The sequence below is a fragment of the Theobroma umbraticum genome, unplaced genomic scaffold (genome assembly GCF_002168275.2).
Source record: "Theobroma umbraticum cultivar Fairchild unplaced genomic scaffold, ASM216827v3 scaffold_86.0, whole genome shotgun sequence".
NCBI lineage: Eukaryota > Viridiplantae > Streptophyta > Magnoliopsida > Malvales > Malvaceae > Theobroma > Theobroma umbraticum.
In genome coordinates, this window is record NW_018397263.1 from 2033852 (window position 1) to 2054004 (window position 20153).

Genomic DNA, 20153 nt, shown 5'->3' on the forward strand with positions numbered 1-20153 from the left:
TGTTAGAATGTGAAATCTACAAAATAATGATGAAAATTAAAGAACAAGTAAAAGAAAAAAAGAAAAATGAGAAGATAAAAGAAGAAAAAAGGAATTTAAAATTTTTTTTAAATAACACAATTGTTTAAATAGTTACTATATCATTATTTCATCATTTATTTGGAACAGAATATGTTAACGCAACCATATAGTTACAATTTACAGAGTTTGGTATCAATTTGGGACAAAATTGAAGTTCGATGAGAAAAGTGGGAAAATGGTATAAAGTTAGTGACTATCCATGAAATTTACTCACTATCGTAATGATGCTTCAGTTTGCATCAGCAGTGCCCAACCATACCTTTGTAAGCCCACGAAGATCAATTGCTGGGCTTTCTGCCGTACTGATCTGTAGGTGCACTGCAATCTTTTCGAGAAGTAGACTGTGAGGTCTCTCCAAGTTAGTTCTTTTGCAGGAACTTAACCCTTCTCGTTTATAGTTGTTTTCTTTTATTACTCCTTCACACCATTCTTCAATTAGTTCCTTGAGATAAATATCATTGGATTTGTACCTGCAACGGATACCCTGTTAAAGACTGAATCTAAACGTTTGTGTAGGCCATTAGCAACCATTAAGTCTGCATAATGATTCCTCAAAAGCAAGCACCACAGAATGATGATATTGTCTATGAAGCATAAAAGACTTTTCAAGGCAATTTGCAATTTACACATAATGATAATGCTAACATACCCTGCTTTCCGCATATCCTGATATATAGCTAGGCACTGCTGTACTTCATGCAAGGAACCATATCTGCTACGAGCTCTTAAAAGTGTATTATATGTCACCTGTAAAAACAAAGTTCAAGGTTTATTTGCTGAATGTACCAGGACAGTTACTAATAATCAAAAGTGCCTGCTTCCATGTTTCAGTATTGAGGGTCATAGAAGAATAATTTTATTTGTGATAGGAAACACAAAAGAAGAATTGTAGCATTTTAGCAAAATCTTCTATGAGACAGCCTTTATTACAGTGCCATACAAGGTGAACTCATATGTTGACATTACATCACCAAATTAACACTTAGACATGCTTTTAATGTTCTTTAATTTGTAAGACTGAAGAACAGAAAGGCATCATTTCAGATCACTCACCAAATTAGGTTGTACACGATATCTCTTCATTTCTTCAAATAATGAAAAGGCTAAATTCAGATTTTTGCTTCCGACACAAACCTATGATACAAAATAGCATGACATGTCAACATCCAACACCAATCAATTTGAGATGGTGTGAGAGCATAACACAATTGTCAGTGTCTAGAAAAGCAATTACAGAACAACCAAGTTTATTACAAAAGCTTTGCACCTTGATTGCTGTTGTATATGCAACAACATCAGGTTTAATTCCAGTCAAATGCATATTTTTCAAGATCTGCACTGAAAGGAAAACATAGTTGTCAGAGAATGTAAGTTATTGCATAGAGCTTTTGCCAACAAAGAATAGTGGATTGGAGGCCAATTTTAGGAAGACAAAAGGCAAAACACAGCTGCCTGGCTGGTGTATATCAGGTGTAGTTATTGCCAATATATTGATTACCAAGTAAAATTTGAGTCACTTTGAGAACATAATGCAATTTAAGCGAAAGGGATTTCAGAAAACCAATACTCAGGTCCTCATGGCCTTACAAACTACAGGTGTTCTCTTTCTCTGTTTCCTCCTTTCTATTTCCTTCAAAAACTTGTAGACATCTATGCAACCATCAATTGTTTCCTGAGTTCTTGATTTAGTAGAGTGAAATGATTTAATCTTTTAGGCCTGGCACTTTCATATTTTAAAATTAAACAAGTACTGCATTAGCCTGTATTTTGGCAGTGGGCATGAAATAAGAGGAAAACAGAGTCAGGCAACATAGCCATTAATGCTATTTCATGACCAATAATGTGCCACACCAATCTGTGAATAAACATGCGATAACAACCTATTGTCTGGATCCTAAAAGATAGCACCTAAAACAATAATGTACCAATGTTTGAGAAACAAGATAAAATGGAAGGCAAAATAAGATAAATTCTTTTATGAAAGGACATCTAACCTGTATGGCACCTTCTACATTGCCTGAACCTCCACATATATCGATCAAAATTGACCAGCTTACATGATTAGGTGAAAGGCCAACAGACTTCATCTCATCCATTAAAGCTTTTGCACGATAGTAGTCAGTACAACAGGCCTTCATTAAAATATTATATGTTGCTGTAGTAGGTGTGAAAGAAAACTTCTTGGCAAAACTTAAATGATGTGAATTAGATAGTGCAGTCGAAGTAGAAGTTTTGTTGTTTAGTTGCTTTGAAATTAACACACTATCTATACTGCCAGTATAACCCTCCTGGCCTCCTGTCCAGCAGTGGAAAAGGCGAAAAGCCCTGTCATACTGGCTAGCCTCAACACAAGCATGTAGAAGAATGTTGCAACATTGTGAATTAGGTTCACATCCAGTGAGAATCATCTCTTCAAATAATTGAAATGCCTCCTCAACTAGGCCTGCATTGGCACAGGTACTGATCAATGATGACCATGTAACTGTATTAGGGGTAACGCCAGCTGATACCATATCTTCTTTAATTTTCAGTGCCATTCGCCACAACCTTGCATCTGCAAAGACCTAAAATTTGTACACATACATATTATTAAGAGAAGGATATATCACAAAAGGTTCATTGAACAGGTTATAGGAATTGGAATTGTTTTTGGGACAGTGCAGCAACAAATACCTTTATGATCGTGCAGTAAGTAAAGACATCCAACTTCAACACTCCTGTTGACTCCAGATGCTTTACTTCATTGTAAATATCTTGGGCCAAATCAACTCTGTGAGCAAGACAGCACGCCTTTAAAAGGATGTTATAAGATGCCATATCTGCTGTGATACCAAGATTCTGAACAAAGAAACACATTTTAATATATTATCTTGCTAATGTGCATGTAGCATGAATCTTCATGTTTGTAGTGATATGGAATGTTTCACTAGGGAAAGTTTATCTCCACTACAAGCTTGACACTAGATCATCAGACAGAGATTAACCATTTTAGACATCCACACTTTCCATTAAAAATTACATTTATATTATATCTTCTATAAATAAATGAAATGAGAAACATTCAAGTCAAGCATCAGATTATTGAGAAAATAGCCAGGCAATTACTGAAAGTTAGAAATCTAGACTACCCATCTGAGAGTGTACTTAGAGAGCTTAGTTCTGTTCAGAAAAAAAGAAATAAAGGAAAAATAAATAAAATAAACATGAAAAAGAGAAAGATTCTTCAATGATATTAAGTTCCATAGAAGAAAAGACAGGGAGTTGGGCATACTTGCATGTCCTTGTAAACATCTAATGTGTATCCCAGATCATGAGAGTTGACATTCATGAGACTGTTAAAAACATATATATTTGGAGTGACCCTTTGATTGACCAAGTCCTGCAGCAAAATTCATACAAAAAGTAAGCCCAAATCTCATTGGAAGAATAAAATTTAGGAATGCCACAAAAAAAGGGATTTTTTACCATGTAAAGGCATTCAAATCTGAAGACATGATAATCAGCTGACCATACTTCATGTGTATTTTAATTAAGCCAGTTACCATCACATTAGCAGCAATATGGGTGAGGGGAGTGGAGGAAAGAATCTTTATGATGTCCATAAGTAGACGCAACAACCAAATGAAATATTTACAAGAAAATTTCATTGAATTTGAGAAGGCGGGTGAGCAAATACCTCGTAAATGTTTCTAGATTTCAGGTAGTCACCACAAAGACCACAAGCATCAATTATTGCACGATATAGATACATATTAGGACCACTCAAGTTCTTCTTGGACGCTTCATATGCTGTCAATGCAGATGCCAAATCCCTCTTCTTTCCAAATTCACTTATAAGGCTACAGAATAATATTTTGGCATGTGGCAGCTGGCAAGCATACCTTCAATGCAAACATTCCAAGGATTAGCACCAGCCAAATCAAAAAAGAAGTGTTCATCATTTGAAATTATTGAAGCTACACTCATGAAATCTTTTAGGAACTTTGATGGTAAAATTAAGACCTATATGTAACAAACAAAAGGAAAGCAAAAGCTCATACCTTACGGCCAAATTTGGGTTTCTTTTATCAACACAGACTTTTATAATGTAAGATGGATCCACTAGTTCCTTGATTGTAAATTGAAAACCTGAACCAAGATAACGTCTGTCAAGCAATGCAAGGAACGTCTATGAACAGAGAAACCACTAACCATACACACCTAAAATCTTCCAAGGATCAGAAACTCATGCAGTAACACCTAGGGTACTCAACTTCAATTCACATAGCAATTGATTCAGTTCCATGAAGTAATGAAATAACAAAACTTGCAAAAAACTATAGTATTAAGTCGTGTAGCTGCCTGCTGGTGAGAGTCTAATAGGATGCCCGGTTGCAAAATTCTTTATGTAAGGGCTATTCCACAAAGATTAAGGTATACCTTCCTTACTTGCTTTTCCTTCCAGAAGTAAAAACTGCGATTTGATATAAAACTGAATGGAGTAATATTTTTAAATAAATTAAAAATTAAAACTGTAATTTTTTTCGGAGAATAAAATACAAAGATTTTAGCTATATATTATATTGAGAAAAACTATTTATCTTAAAATCAACACTGTATTTAATCGTTTGTTCGATTTTAATGATTATGATTTTGGTTTTGGCTAGTTATATGAATAAAAGTAGCAAAAGCACATTGGGTACCTCTTAAAGCCTCCAACAAATCAACAGCTTGCTCCACTTCACCAGAACCCACAATCCTTTGAACCTCCCTTTTCATCGAATCCAAACCAAACCCATCAACCAACTTCGAAGGAGCAATCCCAAGCTTCTCAACTTTCTTCAGCACCTCGACAACACTTTTAACCTTTCCTTCTTGAACATTCAAAGCAACCCCTTTGGAAACAAGCTCAACACCCAACATTGAAACAACACGCGGAGCATTAACTCCCGAAGCAACGAGCATCTCCACTATCATTGCAAAGTCCTCGAGACGGCCATCCTCCGCCAACTTCGAAGCGAGGTCGGCGTAGTACTTGAGCGGGGAGCTGCGGCGGGAAGTGGGGTCCCATCGTACGGAGGAGCTGGAGAGGAGAGGGTAAGGGTGTTGATGAGAATGGACGGTGGGGATGGAAGGAGAAAGCCTGTGAAGGGAGGAATTGGGTTTTTTGGGTTTTGAAGAATGGTGGTGGTGATGGAGGTTTGCTGGAGGAGTAGAAATGGAGGAACCGCCAAGGATGATGACAAAGTCTTTCATTCTTGGCTAAGGAAGTGAGTGTTTGGTTGTGCTGTGGGGGATTGTCCGCTGTTCTTCCATGGCTTTTTTTTTTTTTTTTGTATGATGTTGCTTGTGGATTGAATTTGAAAGGTAGGTATTGTCGGCTGTTATGCAAGTTTGTCCGCAATTGTTTCTCCTTCTTCTGTATATAGGGCGCAGGGAGGAAGAAGCAAATTTTGTCAAAGAAAATATCAATAATACTAAAAAAATTATTAAAATTTGAGATAATGTTGAAATAAATCTCTAAGCTAAACAAAATTTAAATAAATATTTACACTTTTATTATATTCGATCAAATTTTTATAATTTTATTTTGAGTTAAATAGATTTTTATCATGATTAATAATTAATTAATTATTATTAATCAAAATATCATTTAATATTTTATATCTACATGATATTGACATAGTTTTGATATAAAAAGTAAAAATTATTATATAATTATATTATTATATCAAATTAACATATCATCGTTATCAATTATGATATATTAACATATTATATCATCATTAATTATAATAGATTAACATACCATTTTAATATCATGTGACTTAAAATGATAAATGATATTTTGATTAAATTAATTATTAATTATAAAAAGTTATTTACTTCAAAATAAAAAATATAATAATTTATTTAATTTAAAATAAAAATCTAAAAGCTTGATTGAACTCAATAAATCTGTAAAAATTTATTTAAATTTTTTAAAAATATTTTAAGAGTTCTTTTGGATATTATGCCATAAAATTTTAACATTTCTTTTCCCTTTTAAAGTAAAAACAATATTAATTTTTTGGGATTTGCACCTTTTTTTTTCAAATTATCTATGTAGATAGTAATAGGGGTAATAGTTAACATAAATATTTTAAATAAATTTTTATTATTTTATTATATATAATCAAAGATTTTGTTTTTCTTTTAAACTAAATGAAATCTCATTATTAACATATTACTCAAAATATGACTTATTATTTTTTATATTTCGTGTTACCATTAATGTGGTATATTATTAATGAATGATGATATAATATGTTAATATGATATGATATGATATGATTATGTAATATTTTTTATTTTTTATATTAACATTATGTTATATGGACATAAAATGATAAAAACAAAGAAATTTTTACTTAATCAATGTTTAATTTCTAGAGCTTATTTAATTTCAAATAAAAGTATAAAGTTTGATTGAATGTAATAATAAAATAAAATTTTAATTATATTTTTAAAAATAATTAAATAACTTTATTAAATTAAAAAATATTAAATCTACCTAATTTGGCTTGTAAATTTAAAAATTCATCCATAACAATATAAAATTATAAATTTAACCAATGAAAAATGAACTTAAAAGAAGTTCAATGATATAACAGTAATAATTATAAATAAATTAGAAAAAAGATACAATATCGATTTAATTCCGTTTGTGAAATTCCTTAATGTTATAAGATCGTAGATAGTAAATTGTGCATGTTGTTAGCATCATTCTATGGTAGCAAACTTATATTTGATCAGTCAGTCCATCCTGCAAGACTAAAACTAAACGAGGCTTAATAAAAGAACGATGGTTCTTTAGAGTTAGAAGCAAAGAAAACCTGTGGACAACAACGCGAATCCCGCAAATACCCCAGAAACCTGCCACGTCAACAAACACCAGGGCTACTATCGACAATTCAGCAACGCAGCCGCAGCTTCTCGAGCCCGTCTTGAACTGAAAGCCAAGCCACTCCACGCCCGAACGCCAGCTCCGTCCCCCTGCCTACACTCTCTTCCCCCAAATCCGCCAACTCGATTATAATTACAAAAACGCTAAAAAAACATAAATCAATTGTCAGAAAAAATTCGGATGAATCAGATTTTTTGAAAATTTTTGATTCGATTGATTAAAGGAAAAAAGGAGAAGCTTTTTGTGGTTTTTGATGCTGATAAGAGATGCCGCCGAAGCAACCCTCAAAAGCAGAGTTAGCGAAGAAGCAGAAGATCGTAGAGGACAAGACCTTCGGTCTCAAAAACAAGAATAAAAGCAAAAATGTCCAAAAGTACGTCCAAAATCTTAAGCAATCCGTTCAACCCAAACCCGACGCGAGTAAAGTAGCTCAAAAGGTTCGGATCCTCTCCCGATTACTCCTTTTCTTTATACCTCTTAATTTATAGATTTAAAAATCAAAAAATAGAATTTTTTATGATTTCTTTTTGATTCCCTTTTTATTGTGTTGTTTAGGAGTTTAAGACTTTCAGTGGATGAAAGGAAAGAAATTAGAATCGGGATAGATTTTTTAAGTTTTTTCTCAGCTTGGGTTGGTATGAATTAGTTTGGTTTGCATAGAAAAGTGAAGAATTTTTATTGTCAGTCAAAATGCTTAGTTCTTTTTTGATGTTTAATTAGTTAAGTTGATTGGTAATTCTGGTTCTTTAGGAAGTGAAAGTTTCAAGGAAGATAATATCAAATGGTAAAAAAACAGATTATTTTTTCTCTAGTAAACAAGCTTAGACATCAATTTTTTTTTTAACTAACAGAAAAAGAAAGAGGAAGAGAAGGCCAAAGATAAGGAGCTGAATGACTTGTTCAAGATTGCTGTTACTCAGCCCAAAGTGCCTGTTGGTAATTGTCCTGTCTTTTCCTCTCTGATTTCATGATGATTATCACTGGCTTAAGGTTTTGGATGTTGGTTTTTTTGTTTATAATATGTATTTATATTGGCTAGTGGGAATTAAAAGTTTAGAACTAATAATTGGGTGCTTGAGCAGGTGTTGATCCCAAGTCGATACTATGTGAATTCTATAAAGTGGGACAGTGTGCCAAAGGTTTTAAATGTAAGTTCTCACATGACCTGAATGTTCAGAGGAAAGGCGAGAAGATTGACATTTACAGTGATAAGCGCGACCAAGGTTAATTCCATATGAAATTTTATGTTGTTTGACTGTTATTACTTATGCAGTATGATATGTATATCGTTGTACTGATGTTTATGTGTTTGGTGTTTCTTTCTTTAAGAAACAATGGAGGACTGGGATCAAGAAACTTTGGAGAAGGTTGTGGAGTCAAAGACAAAGGAATATAATCAGAATAAGCCTACTGATATTGTATGCTTTTGCTGTTGTTCCTGTATAAATTTGTTGATTATTTCAAAATGTATATTCTGCTGTACTCTATATTTGTTAAATGGCACATGTTTGCTCATTTATGTGTGAAAGTCATGCCTTTGAACTCTGGTGGAAATTTCTTCTAGTATGGACAATGGCAAATGGAAAGCTAGCATGAGATGTATCTTGTTACATTCTGAAGCATTTGCTTGTCAATGCCTAATATGAAATTCACTTAATGTGCAAATTATTAATTAGATATGCAGAGGATAGAGAGAGAGAGGTAAAACTAGATGGCTTTGAGGTTTAAGTTGGTGTAAATTGTAGGGTTTAGCTGTGTGACTTGAGATATTTGTTTCTCATCTTCTGCCGCTTTTCCTAACTTTGAATGACTATGATTGGTACTGATTGGATGTATGTGCAGGTTTGTAAATATTTCTTGGAAGCAGTAGAGAAGAAACAATATGGCTGGTTTTGGGAATGCCCAAATGGTGGTAAAGATTGTCACTACAGGCATGCTCTTCCCCCTGGATATGTTCTAAAGTCTCAGATGAAGGCTCTGATTGAGGAAGAGCAAGAAAAAACACCAATTGAGGATGAAATTGAGAATCAGGTAATTATTAGATTTGCTGGAATCAACCTGCTATGCTCTAATCAGCATAGTTTGTGACTTTCTTTTCATTATATTTAACTTAACAAACTAAAATATGTCTTCTCCTGTAGCGTGCTAAATTAAAGACTTCAACTCCTATGACTCCTGAGTTATTTATGGAATGGAAGAAGAAAAAGATAGCAGAAAGAGATGAAAGTTTGGCCGCACAGAAGGCAGAAAGGGCTAAGAGTGACCGCATGAGGTATGCCCTGTGTGGCCCATCTGCTTTTACACATGTTTGTTAATAGAGTGAGTGTATTTGCATGTGTCTTATTTTCCTGGGTGCCTTTTGCTAAATTTGTTGTTCTTTGTGCTTTATTGCAGTGGCCGTGAACTGTTTATGTTAGATGCTAGTTTATTCGTGGATGATGCTGAGGCATATGAGAAATACCAAAGAGAGGAAGAATCTGATGTTCGCGGAAATAAGGTACTCTTTTGCTTGGCATCTTCTATATTTTCCTTGTAGCTCCTGTGAGCTTCATGAATCACTCTGGGGAATCAGAGGTTGAACTGCTGGTAATACATATTTAGGAAGCTTCCGTATGCTGATGGAAGTGGCAAATAGAGCATTGATTTTCTAGGTTTCTTTAAGAGGAAAATATATTTACTAGTCACAGTACTAGTAATTAAAGTTTTTAGTTTCCAAATTTTAAGGAACATAAATTATTGTTTCTTGCTTTCATAGGGAAAATGTGACAATTTCTGCCACAATGCTACCTCCGCCACTGCTAATTTACTGGTGTTGGCACCACCTAGCGTTTATCATTTTCCACTGAATCATGCCATCATGGCACATGTTTTTGACGGTGAAACTAATATAAAGTTAACATGTGAGCTTGGTAACAGGAAGTTTGAATAGACACTGAAGTAAAATGTATTTTGAAATATACCTATCTTGAAACAGCCTAGAGCTGCCCCTGCTCCTGGGGATCTTTGTGGTTCCTTACCTTGCCCTATCTTGATCCTAAGAGGGAGAGGGTTTGAAAAAAGCACCTCCCTGGTTATGGTGCTTCTAAATTGTCATATCTAACAGGTATTCAACTGGGTTTAATATGATCTCCGAAGAAAAGTTGTGGCCCTTCTTTGTAGTACCTGATATTATGGCCAAACTTCGGAAATATGTTTGGTAGGTGCTGAACAGTGGATTTAATCATGGAATGAAATTGGAACACATGCAAAGAATTTAAACTATTGACAGACCAATATTCCATGGGCATACTATGAGATGGACTAATTGTTGCTGAATATTTCTTGTTTTGCACATACAACATCAGGCCAATCCTGATTCAGCTGCTGATGAACCAAGTACCTCAGCGACATCTGCTGCTGATGCTGAAGCTCTTCCAGATGACGATGATGATGATGATGAATTGGACATGGATGAACTAAACGAACTAGAAGCTAGCTTGGCAAAAACATCAATCCAAATTCAGGAGCCTAACGCATAAGCTTAGTTTTTAGAGGCGCAGAGTCTTCAGTCCACATGCGTTTTAAAAGTGTTGACTCTATGATCCTGCTGCAAATTACTTGTCATCACGATTTCACCTGTAGCTTGAGACTGCTGAGCTTCCCGTTATCCTGGCTGAGTGGCAGCTGTCATTATAATTTTCAAATTTAAGGTTCACCTATAAGCTAGTGGTACATGAGCATATGGTGAAATTGCAAATTGTATCGCATTCCAGAATGCTGGGTTTCTCTCAATCTTTGTTGGAAAGAGGATCATGAATATGGTTGTGGTTTTCTTATTCTTTTAGGCTTTGAAGCACACAAGGACGATTCTCTGTTGATGAATAAGGTGTATTATTTGAACACAATTTACAGCAATCTCTAATGTATTATCAATTTCATACTGTCATTGTCTGATCACAAATGCATGCATTTGCTTTCCTTCGGGAAAAGATTGAAGCTGATGAATCGCAGTTAAATTTCCACTGCTAAAAAAAAGCTGAATGAGTCATGACCTGGGCTGCGCTCGGCAGAAGCTTGTTCTCAAGTGCTATGTGCCTGACATTGGTCTGCCCCTCAGCCTCTATTTGTAAACCATTCTATAGTACTATTGGTTCTTTACCCTGCCGACGATGTCTTGAGTTACTTGTGTTCTCATGGATGAAACCCATCAGCTAAAATGTGTTATACCAACATCATCTGTTAGTCTTCAGGACTGAATTCAAGGTCCTGCACTAGCCTAGAAAAAGTTGGAAACAAACAAGAATGTGGATCAGTACAGCCAATAAAGCTTACCCGACAAAAATGATGACCAAAAACATCCACTGATCCAAAGGCCGTTTCCATGGTGGGGATGAGAAACTGTTGAGAAAAGATCCGAGTTCCACTTCCATTAAGAGGAACCAACAGACAATGTTCACTATTCGATGTTTTCAACGAGCCAAACATTTGTTGTCATCATGTCAACTACTGGGTCGGATCCGTAGCTTCAAAAGTCCTCGAGGTTGTGCCACTACCCAACACAGCAAAATATTATTATCCTTTCAAAGTGCTTTTGTTGCACGAGCGGGTCTAACGTCATCCGTTCATACGAAAGCCCAATTGGAGGGCCCGAAGGATTCTTCGCCGAAACTTCTTCTTCTGCTATCCTTTACAAGAAACACTGTTATAGCTGCCCAGCTGAATGTTTCATTCAATGTCTTTGTAATTTGGAATACAGTAATTAGCTTTTCTAAAGTCAAAAAGATTAATTTACGGATTAAACGGATTCATTATTGCAATACAAAGCATTACCCAAAAAATTATATCTTTAATGCATATATATATATATATATTATATAGTAAGGATTTTGCTAACCATGCAATAATGACAACAGTAGTGTATGTAGAAAAATAATAATTTAGTTGGGTCGTATATTATATTATATTTTAAAGAAACTTTTGCATTAAAGTCAAAGGTTTTAAATATAAAAAAAATGAGCACTTAAGTTCATTAATTCAATAATAAATTATCATGATAACACAATATCTCGAACATTATCTCAATGATATAATCTTTCACAAAGTTTTTTAGTCAAATCGTACATGGTTTTTTTTTTCTATAAGACATATATCATTTTGGTTATTAATCATTATGTAAAATAAAATAAAATTTTTATTTGGATACAAGAATAAACAACTATTACTTTGGATTAGTAAGAATTAAAATTAATCTTTGTAAATAATTAAATACACGACTTTAATCTTTATATGGAATAATGGTATTCGAATAAATTTGTGATTTTACATTTTAAAATTGAATATATTTATTAACATATGATCGGATTTATAACACAAATATAAAAGTTTTTTTATGATTTTTTTTAAAGCTACATACATGCTGGTTGTGACGATCAAATTGAATAAAAAATATACCTTTTTAATCTCTCACTTTAGATTTTTATTTAACTTGAGTGAGATTATTTGTATTATAATACGTACAGATAAAATTAATTTTTCTAACTATACCCTTAAATAACAATTACTATGATGATCTTTAATATATTAAAAAAATATTACTTAATATAATAACCTTAAAAGCTGACTTGCAGTAATGGTTAACAAAACACTTCGAGTGATTAGCATTAATCTTCATGTCTTCTATATATCTTAAATAGAAACAGGAAAACGTTAAGGTCAAACTCTCTAAAATATGTATTGAAGGTAAAGCAAATCAACTTGGACATACCTGAATTTCAAAGGGATTCCAGAAGGGCGGAAGGGTTAGGACTGCGAAGGGCAAGTTTGTTTGAGGGTTCAAAATTTCAACGACACCGCCGTGTAGGTGAAGAAGTCATTGGGGACATGATTACGGATTAAAGCCTGATTTCCAAGGAATGAACAGTGGGGGAGATTTTAGGGTAGAATTGGTCAAAGGACACAATCAAGATTTGCCGTGTCAAGGGCGAAGAAAGGGTTGTCCACCTCTGCGGTGACAAATGCTGTTCATGGGGTTTTAAATATCTTGAAAATCTATATGATTCATGAACATTGTTGAGCTTTTCAAAAGAACTCCCCCACTGCTTTTTCTCTGTTCTTTTGTCTTTGTAGAGATTTGTTCTTACTAAGTAAGTGTTACAACAAATAATTGAAATGATTAGAGATGGTGAAGAGAAAGATTAAAACAGTATTTGTCTTATTAATTGTTTTATACTTGTTCTCGTTTTATAAAATAAATAATTTCCAAGTTTTAAAGTAATCTTTTAAAGAAAAAGAACTTTTAATTAAGCAAATTCTAGATACCAAGGCTAGTCAAAGAAAAAATTTTCCTTCTTTCTTTGTGTTTGTGCTAAAGGAAGCATAAAACTTTTGCAAAGAAAAGAAAAGACCAATTCTTTTTATTTTCTTTTGGCATCATAATCTCCAACCAATTTAGGTCTAATTATGGGTTAATATGAGGTTAAGATATGGGTAAGATGTTTCCTTAAACAGAAGGGGTTGCTTTGCAAGGCACAAATGGAAGAAAGCACAAAGGTAACAAAAGTGTTTCTTCTTGAGTGGCAAAGAGGCACCCTGTTTGATTCATATACCTGGCAAGAAATCACCTTGGCCAACAAAAATTCTACTCTTTTATCTTTAGCAAAAGTTTTCTCCCAGAAACACTCTTACCTTAAAAGTACTTACAAAAGCACACAAGGCAGTTCAGTAAAAAAACTTATGTTGATAAGTATGCGTTTTTTAAGCAAAAGAATTTTGGCAGTTTACATACGACTTTGCCTTGCTTTTTGGTGCAATCGCACTTTGATTCCTGTCCCACATGCTCCCCCAGTCTCACTGAAATTTTTTATACACAGAATTGGAAGGGAAAAAAAAGGAAAAACAGAGCACCAATTATTTGGGACCTGTTGTCCGTACAGATAGGAAAGCTTATGTTTCGTACATGGCACTGGTCTTGAGGCTCTTACTTTCATGCAACAGAAATAGAGATAAGTGTTGATTTTGTATTTTATAGGCTGGTACTAAAGTAGAGGATTCATCTTAAGAGGCCTGGTCCTTTTAGAATTAGCTGAAGGATAGAGCCATTCATAAGACATGCAATTTGGAAACTTACAGCACAGAATGAAAAATGCTAGTAGTTCTGAATTTAAAACCTTTGCTGCCAGGTTTTGTCTTAGGGAGAGAAAGAGAGTACAGAAATAAGAAAAGGGGGGCAGAGGAGGGGAATTGGGTCGTGGATAATCGAAAGAAAGATACATTAGAATTCTCACGGAGAGCACTGCTCTAGTACCAGGCAACAACTTTCAGGGAATAATGTAGAAAAGGGTGAAGCAACATTAAACCAACACATTTCCAGGCAATGCTAAAGATGACAATTGCTGGGAACTTCTCATTTTCTGTACAGATCACCCTGATTATTTGGTAGTTGGAAGCTGCATTTCCTCTGATGTCACCTTCTTCTTTCTTTGCAGCGCTCTTCCTGCTTTTGACGCTACTCTCAACACAGACTTGATTATAATTGATATCATCCTAACCTTGATCTGGCCTCTCTTTGGAGGTACCCTTGTCTTCTTTAGCCCACCTTGTGCTTTTGCCATAGCCATTGATGCCCAGTTAAAAACTTTAACAGGATCTTTCAAAAAAACGAAAAAACTTTAACAGGTTTCAGATGAAAGAAGGCAAGCTCGGAAAGAAAATACTTTGTCAGTATAACTGAAAACTACAAAAAACATACAGCAGGAGGCTTCACAAAACGGTATGGCAGATTCCGAGTGAAAATTGAGAGAGTCATTGTACTTTATATACTCGGGGCCATTAGCTTGTCTCTCACTTTTCCTTATGTTTTTTCTTTTTCATTTTTTTTAATCCTGAAAAAGGGGTTGACTGGTGGGGAATGACTTAGCTTTTCTTACCTGGTTCTCAAGATTTTAACTCTGGAGTCGAATTTCCTTCTAACTTTTTGGCTGCCGAAACACAAAACAGACTGGATGACAATTTCCGAATGGGTATGCTTCTTTTCTTTCTCTTCATGTTTAATTTGAAACTTTCAAACAATTCAGATGTTAGAAAATATCTTTTTCTCAGGAGACTCAAAGATTCAGTCAATGAGCAAACCTGGAGTCAATCTGAATAATCGTATTCCATATTGAAAGATAAATCTGCAAGAAACGTATTGTCCTTTTGTTCCCCTAATTTTGGTCTTTGAGAAAATCAAGCTAGCATGATTACTTGAACCATGGGTTTCAGGACTCATAATTTGAGTTGATCTTATCAATTATGAAGACTTCAACACATTCATGTGTAGAATTACTGGCAAGGGAATTTCAGTTGTCTTTCAGCTTGAGGATCCCTTCAAAATTGAGGTGAATAAAAGAGAAAGGAAGAGATGTGAAAGTCGTGGTACAAGACGAGGTAAAAAAATTAGATGGGTTTTGAAAGGAAAGTCCAAGTCCACGTTCACCATGCAAGCTCAAAACTCCAATGTTCCTATGCTATTATTCCAGGTCATTCCTGTCTACCCATGAAAATGACTTATGAAATTACCTGTCTTAAGCATTCCGGACAGGAATACAAGGTGTCGTTCAAAGGTGAAGGAAAGATGAATTGTGGAAGCAGAATAGGATCAAAACGGTTATTTTTTTTTCCGGGTTAAGTTCCACTTACTCGAGGGGGCGGAAAACACATGGAAAGACCAAAAGGATCACATGCCAATTTGCTGATGGTTGCTTGAATTTTCTTGCACTCCTTCTCAGTTCTATCTCAGACATAATCATCAGGAGTGTAAGACTCATGCTAACCAATTGCCTAACATGGGTGCTTCTCCGGCCCCCGGATGCCTCCCATATCATTTCTTCAGCGTCTCGGGCAACTGTTGTTTGTCCACTTATGTAGGTGTAGCTGCTAGTCCAGATCGCAGATTGTGACTGTTAATGGACAGGATTAATGTTTGGTATCAACAGTCAAAGACCTAATTCCATGTACAACGTAAGATTAAAGAAAATGCAGGGGAATTGTGTTGTTACTAAGGACAGATTGGATCAAATTTGAAAACATTGTTATCTTCCTCTGTACATCAATGAAAGAAGGCATGCTTCAAAAGATATTCTCCTTAACTCATTCATGCAGTGTACAGTATTTCACAACTTCCAGAAAACTAGAAGAAAGCACGTGGAGAACCTTCTGTAACATTACTTTCTTCCCCATGTCATAAAGAACGCAGGATAGCTGCAACCATTCATTGATCACTAAGATCTTTTAAGACTTTAACCTCTCCAAACAAATTTTCTATTCACCATCAGCTCAGATGCTCTTAATGTTCTTTAATGCCGAAACAACCCTCATAAGACCCACAAACTATACCAAAGGACTTATTTAGCATGAATCTGCATCGTAAAACTCCTCTAAACACATAATCATGGGTATGGAAGTTTTACTAAGCTTACTCAAAATGGAAAAATGAAAAAAATAAAAAAGAGAAAAGAAAGAAAGATGCTTATGGGCAACGAAAATAGGCTTTAAAAAACCAGTATCTAGATTTACATACAAGTTGGGGTCTACAAATCTCTCCCCTTTATACTCATTTCATTCAGACAATAATCCTTTTACAGAAAATGAACTGCTTTTTCCTTAGGGAAAATTAGATCACTTAACTGGTGCAAGAATGGTATATAGCAAAAGGAATGCGACTATTATAGTGGCCCCTACTAAAGTAAAGCCTGGACTGGTCCATAACGTGAGGTTTGACCTCTCTGTTCTCTTGATGGGATCAACCTCCTCAGACAAAGGATAGTTTGATTGTCTAGGATTCCAGGTAACATACTTGTCAGGAGAGAACCGTGAGAAGAGGGACTTTTTGCTTTGCTTCCTGAAATTTGTCCATGCCTTATCCCAATCAGTTGAGAATTTATCACCTGAGGTATGTCCAAGAATAATTGTTTTATGAGTATTTGGATAGGAGAAGCAATATAACAGCAATGTAAATTCAGGAGTAGCTAAATCATAAGAAAGTGATCTTATACCAACATAGCATAGTCAAATCATTGTTCATACTTGCATAGTGACTTAGCCCTAACATCAATTGAATTACAGATGTAGCTAATATGCAATAATGACTGCACTCCGCTGCCTGGGATATCAGTTAACAACATATAAAAGTTTTATTATTTTAATTTCCAAGCTCGCAAAAATATAAAGTTCTTAAATATACATGGCTCCAGTAGATAAATCAAGTTAGTGTTATGTGTATTTCCATGTGTATGCTAGTGCACTAATGCGAACACCTGACAGCAGTGGGAAGAAATGATAGGGAGAAGGACAATTTATGGTATGACAACAGTGTTAAACAAGGGCAGGCAGCAGGGCACTAGCAAAAGCCTGTTTCTAGTATAAAGTCTGCCTCCCAATATAGTAGAGATGAGAATCACTTTCTTGATCCTGAAGTGATCATGTGCATATCCAAGCACAAGTCTAATCTAAAGGAACAACTATTCTTTAAATGTGCTCTCCAGGTCAGCCAAGTTAGCCACTGTTGCTTAAATCAGTAGAAAAATTACAAGACATGGGCATGCCTAATCATGATAATGATCACAGGCAAATTGGATATATACAATAGGACTCACTTTTCAAAAACTTTGAATTCTAGATAAAGTAATGTAATCACTAACCAGGAATATTCAAGTTCCTAAGAGCTCAGATGAGTACTAATTCTATTCCCATTCCCATTCCCGATTCCTCCACCTAATCTTGGATGTCAAAAAATAAAGTAGAATTTATGAGTAATTAGGACTACTGTTCCTAAAAATCTTTAATGAAAATGGCTTAGTGACAGTAACACCAACACAGATAACAGGACCAATAGTAGAACTCCAACATTAGCACCTGCAGCAAAACAAAAATCTTTTCCTTTTTCTTCTTTCCCAGAATAACTATATTGGCATTGTACCCCAAAACAAACCAAAACTTCAAACAAGACGGGCAAATTAAGAAAACCCAATGATATAGTAAAATACCCTTTTGACATTTAAGTGAAATTGTTGCTGAGTTGATACTTTGGAGCCCATATATAAAGCTGATGACATACCCCTGTTATCACCGTTTTCTCGAGGTTGCTGAGAGCCTTTTTTGGAGCAGAAAATTTTGAAAGAAGAACAAGCATAAGGAGATGTGGATTTCTGTGATGTTCTCCAAAAGCAGTAAGATGTTAAGCTCCCCATTCCAGCTTGAATATCCATTGGCATCTGAAACCGAAGATTCCAATTGCAACTACTGACGCCACAGCTCCAATGATTTTTCTCTCTCTCTCTCCTTCACCAAAAAAAATTTCATTTTTTGGATACTTTCTTATCCGCTGCGAAAAACTGACAACCTCAAATTCTGCCCCGATATCGTATACTGACACGTGGTAGCATAACTAATTTTCTTTTATTTTTTCGATTTTCAGTATAAATATATTACTTCCTTTGGCATTTTTCTTTCATTTGGCCAAAAAATTCCGTCCTTATTACTATGCCCTTTTAGTTCTTCTCTAAATATAGATATAATTAACTTATTTTTTTAATTAACTTTTAATTTAATTAATTTTTTATACTTTAATTTTTATAATTATCTTTTAATTAAAATGTAAGTCATTATTTTTTTATCATGTCACTGTAATGTAACATATTATTATATTATAATAAATGATAATGTAACATTTAACATAATCATGTGATGATTTTCATCTTTTATGTTATTGTTATATTAATGTTATACGAATATAAAAAAATAAATGAAATTTTGATTATTAATAATTAATTATAAAAATTTATTTGATTAAAAATAAAAATTTGATTAAAAATAATAAAAAATAAAATTTTATTTAAATTTATTTGAATAGTTAGATGAATTCTTTTTAATATTATATCTTATATTTTTAAGATGTACTATTTTTGATATCTTTATTGTTCTTAATGCTCAAAAAATATAAATAACAACATAATTTCGTTAAAAAAGAATACCGTTTTTTTATTTGATAAAAAAATTTAAACTTATTTTTTCAATAAAAAATCATATATTAATCACTTAATTAAATAATGTAGTACTCAAAGAATTCCATTTTGGGGACACAAAATAAAGTAACACAACATTATCTAAGAAAATGTCATTTAGTTAATCCTATTCACCTTTGTTCTTTTCTAGGTGAAAGTGATAGTATAAGTTAGAATGTACGTAAGTTTTGTGATGTACGAACAAAGTTTCTTATTTAAGCATTAATTATCTGATACTATAAAGTTATTTTATATTTTAAAATAGCAAAAAAAATTTCAGAAAGAAAGATTATAATCATTACCTACCTTGATGTTGAGTCGATAATGTCCAGTCAATCAAAGACACATGGCATTATCGAGACGATGGAGACTCAATCTGGTCCCACGTGAATGACAAAATCTCTATCGTCACCTCTTGTTGCCCAATTCCAATGGCACCAAAAATAATCAACCGGTCGAAATTTAATTTTTTCTTCTCATTGCCTTGGCGCTGGGGCAAGCAGGCTCAGCCCTGACCTCTCTGTCCGGTCCCCATTCTATTTAGTTCGCCCAATGGTCGGCAGATTGGCCTAACACAACACATGGGACTGACTTTTCTTTTTCACTCCCACGAGTGGAAGATCATGCTTCCACGTGTCATCAGATCCCTTTACTGTAAAAAGCCGTGGATTAGCCCGGTAAGGCATAAAGAATAATTTAGGCAACGTTTGATATCAAAAAAATAAGAATATATTTTTTATATTTAATTAAATTATATTATAATATTTATTTTATAATAAAATATTATAATATAAAATTTTAATATAATCATATTATAATTAAGAATGTAATGTGATTGTAGTTTAAAATTAATATAATTATATTATACTGTATTTTATAATGTTTTTAAAGATATTTTTAATTTTTAATTTTATTATTTTTTGAAAAATATTTTTAATATTATAATTAAATAAAAAATATTAAAAATAATATATATAATATAAAAATTAAAATAAAATATAAAAAATTAAAATTTATATAATATAAGTAAAAAATTAAAATAAAATATATAACATAAAAAATTATATTAAAAAATTAAAATAAAAGATATAAGATTATAATAAAAATAAAATATATGATATTAAAAAATA

General features: G+C 33.7%; 3 protein-coding genes across 5 annotated transcripts in view; 1 reads left to right on the forward strand and 2 right to left on the reverse strand.

Annotated features, from left to right (window-relative positions):
• The window catches only part of LOC110420486 (Tetratricopeptide repeat (TPR)-like superfamily protein), a 6692-nt gene extending 1251 nt beyond the window's left edge, over positions 1-5441 (reverse strand). Inside the window, exons 1-10 of one of the 2 annotated variants that reach the window (XM_021433813.2) lie at positions 4764-5441; positions 4122-4209; positions 3758-3962; positions 3353-3460; positions 2755-2919; positions 2076-2645; positions 1349-1414; positions 1135-1215; positions 731-828; positions 341-551 (exon numbers count right to left, since the gene is read on the reverse strand). In XM_021433813.2, coding sequence (XP_021289488.1) covers positions 341-551; positions 731-828; positions 1135-1215; positions 1349-1414; positions 2076-2645; positions 2755-2919; positions 3353-3460; positions 3758-3962; positions 4122-4209; positions 4764-5316 — 2145 coding nt within the window. In that variant the 5' untranslated portion in view covers positions 5317-5441. The remainder of the gene's footprint in view (positions 1-340; positions 552-730; positions 829-1134; positions 1216-1348; positions 1415-2075; positions 2646-2754; positions 2920-3352; positions 3461-3757; positions 3963-4121; positions 4210-4763) is intronic. The other variant, XM_021433814.2, reaches the window with a different exon arrangement.
• A 1513-nt stretch (positions 5442-6954) lies between these two features.
• On the forward strand, positions 6955-10931 carry LOC110420907 (zinc finger CCCH domain-containing protein 11-like). Its single transcript, XM_021434309.2, has 8 exons — positions 6955-7443; positions 7858-7942; positions 8089-8229; positions 8336-8424; positions 8849-9037; positions 9148-9278; positions 9401-9503; positions 10351-10931. The coding sequence occupies exons 1-8, from the start codon at positions 7273-7275 to the stop codon at positions 10522-10524; spliced, it is 1083 nt and encodes a 360-aa protein (XP_021289984.1). The 5' UTR covers positions 6955-7272; the 3' UTR covers positions 10525-10931.
• Positions 10932-16470: 5539 nt separating this feature from the next.
• On the reverse strand, positions 16471-18417 carry LOC110420537 (2,3-bisphosphoglycerate-independent phosphoglycerate mutase). 2 transcript variants are annotated; one of them, XM_089784327.1, is made up of 2 exons: positions 18008-18417; positions 16471-16910 (listed from the first exon to the last, which is right to left on the reverse strand). In XM_089784327.1, exons 1-2 carry the CDS (start codon positions 18232-18234, stop codon positions 16640-16642), a joined length of 498 nt encoding a protein of 165 aa, XP_089640453.1. In that variant the 5' UTR covers positions 18235-18417; the 3' UTR covers positions 16471-16639. The 2 variants fall into 2 exon arrangements, with proteins under 2 accessions (XP_089640453.1, XP_021289563.1); XM_021433888.2 differs by having other exon boundaries at positions 16471-16908; positions 18078-18395.
• Between the last annotated feature and the right edge of the window lie 1736 nt (positions 18418-20153).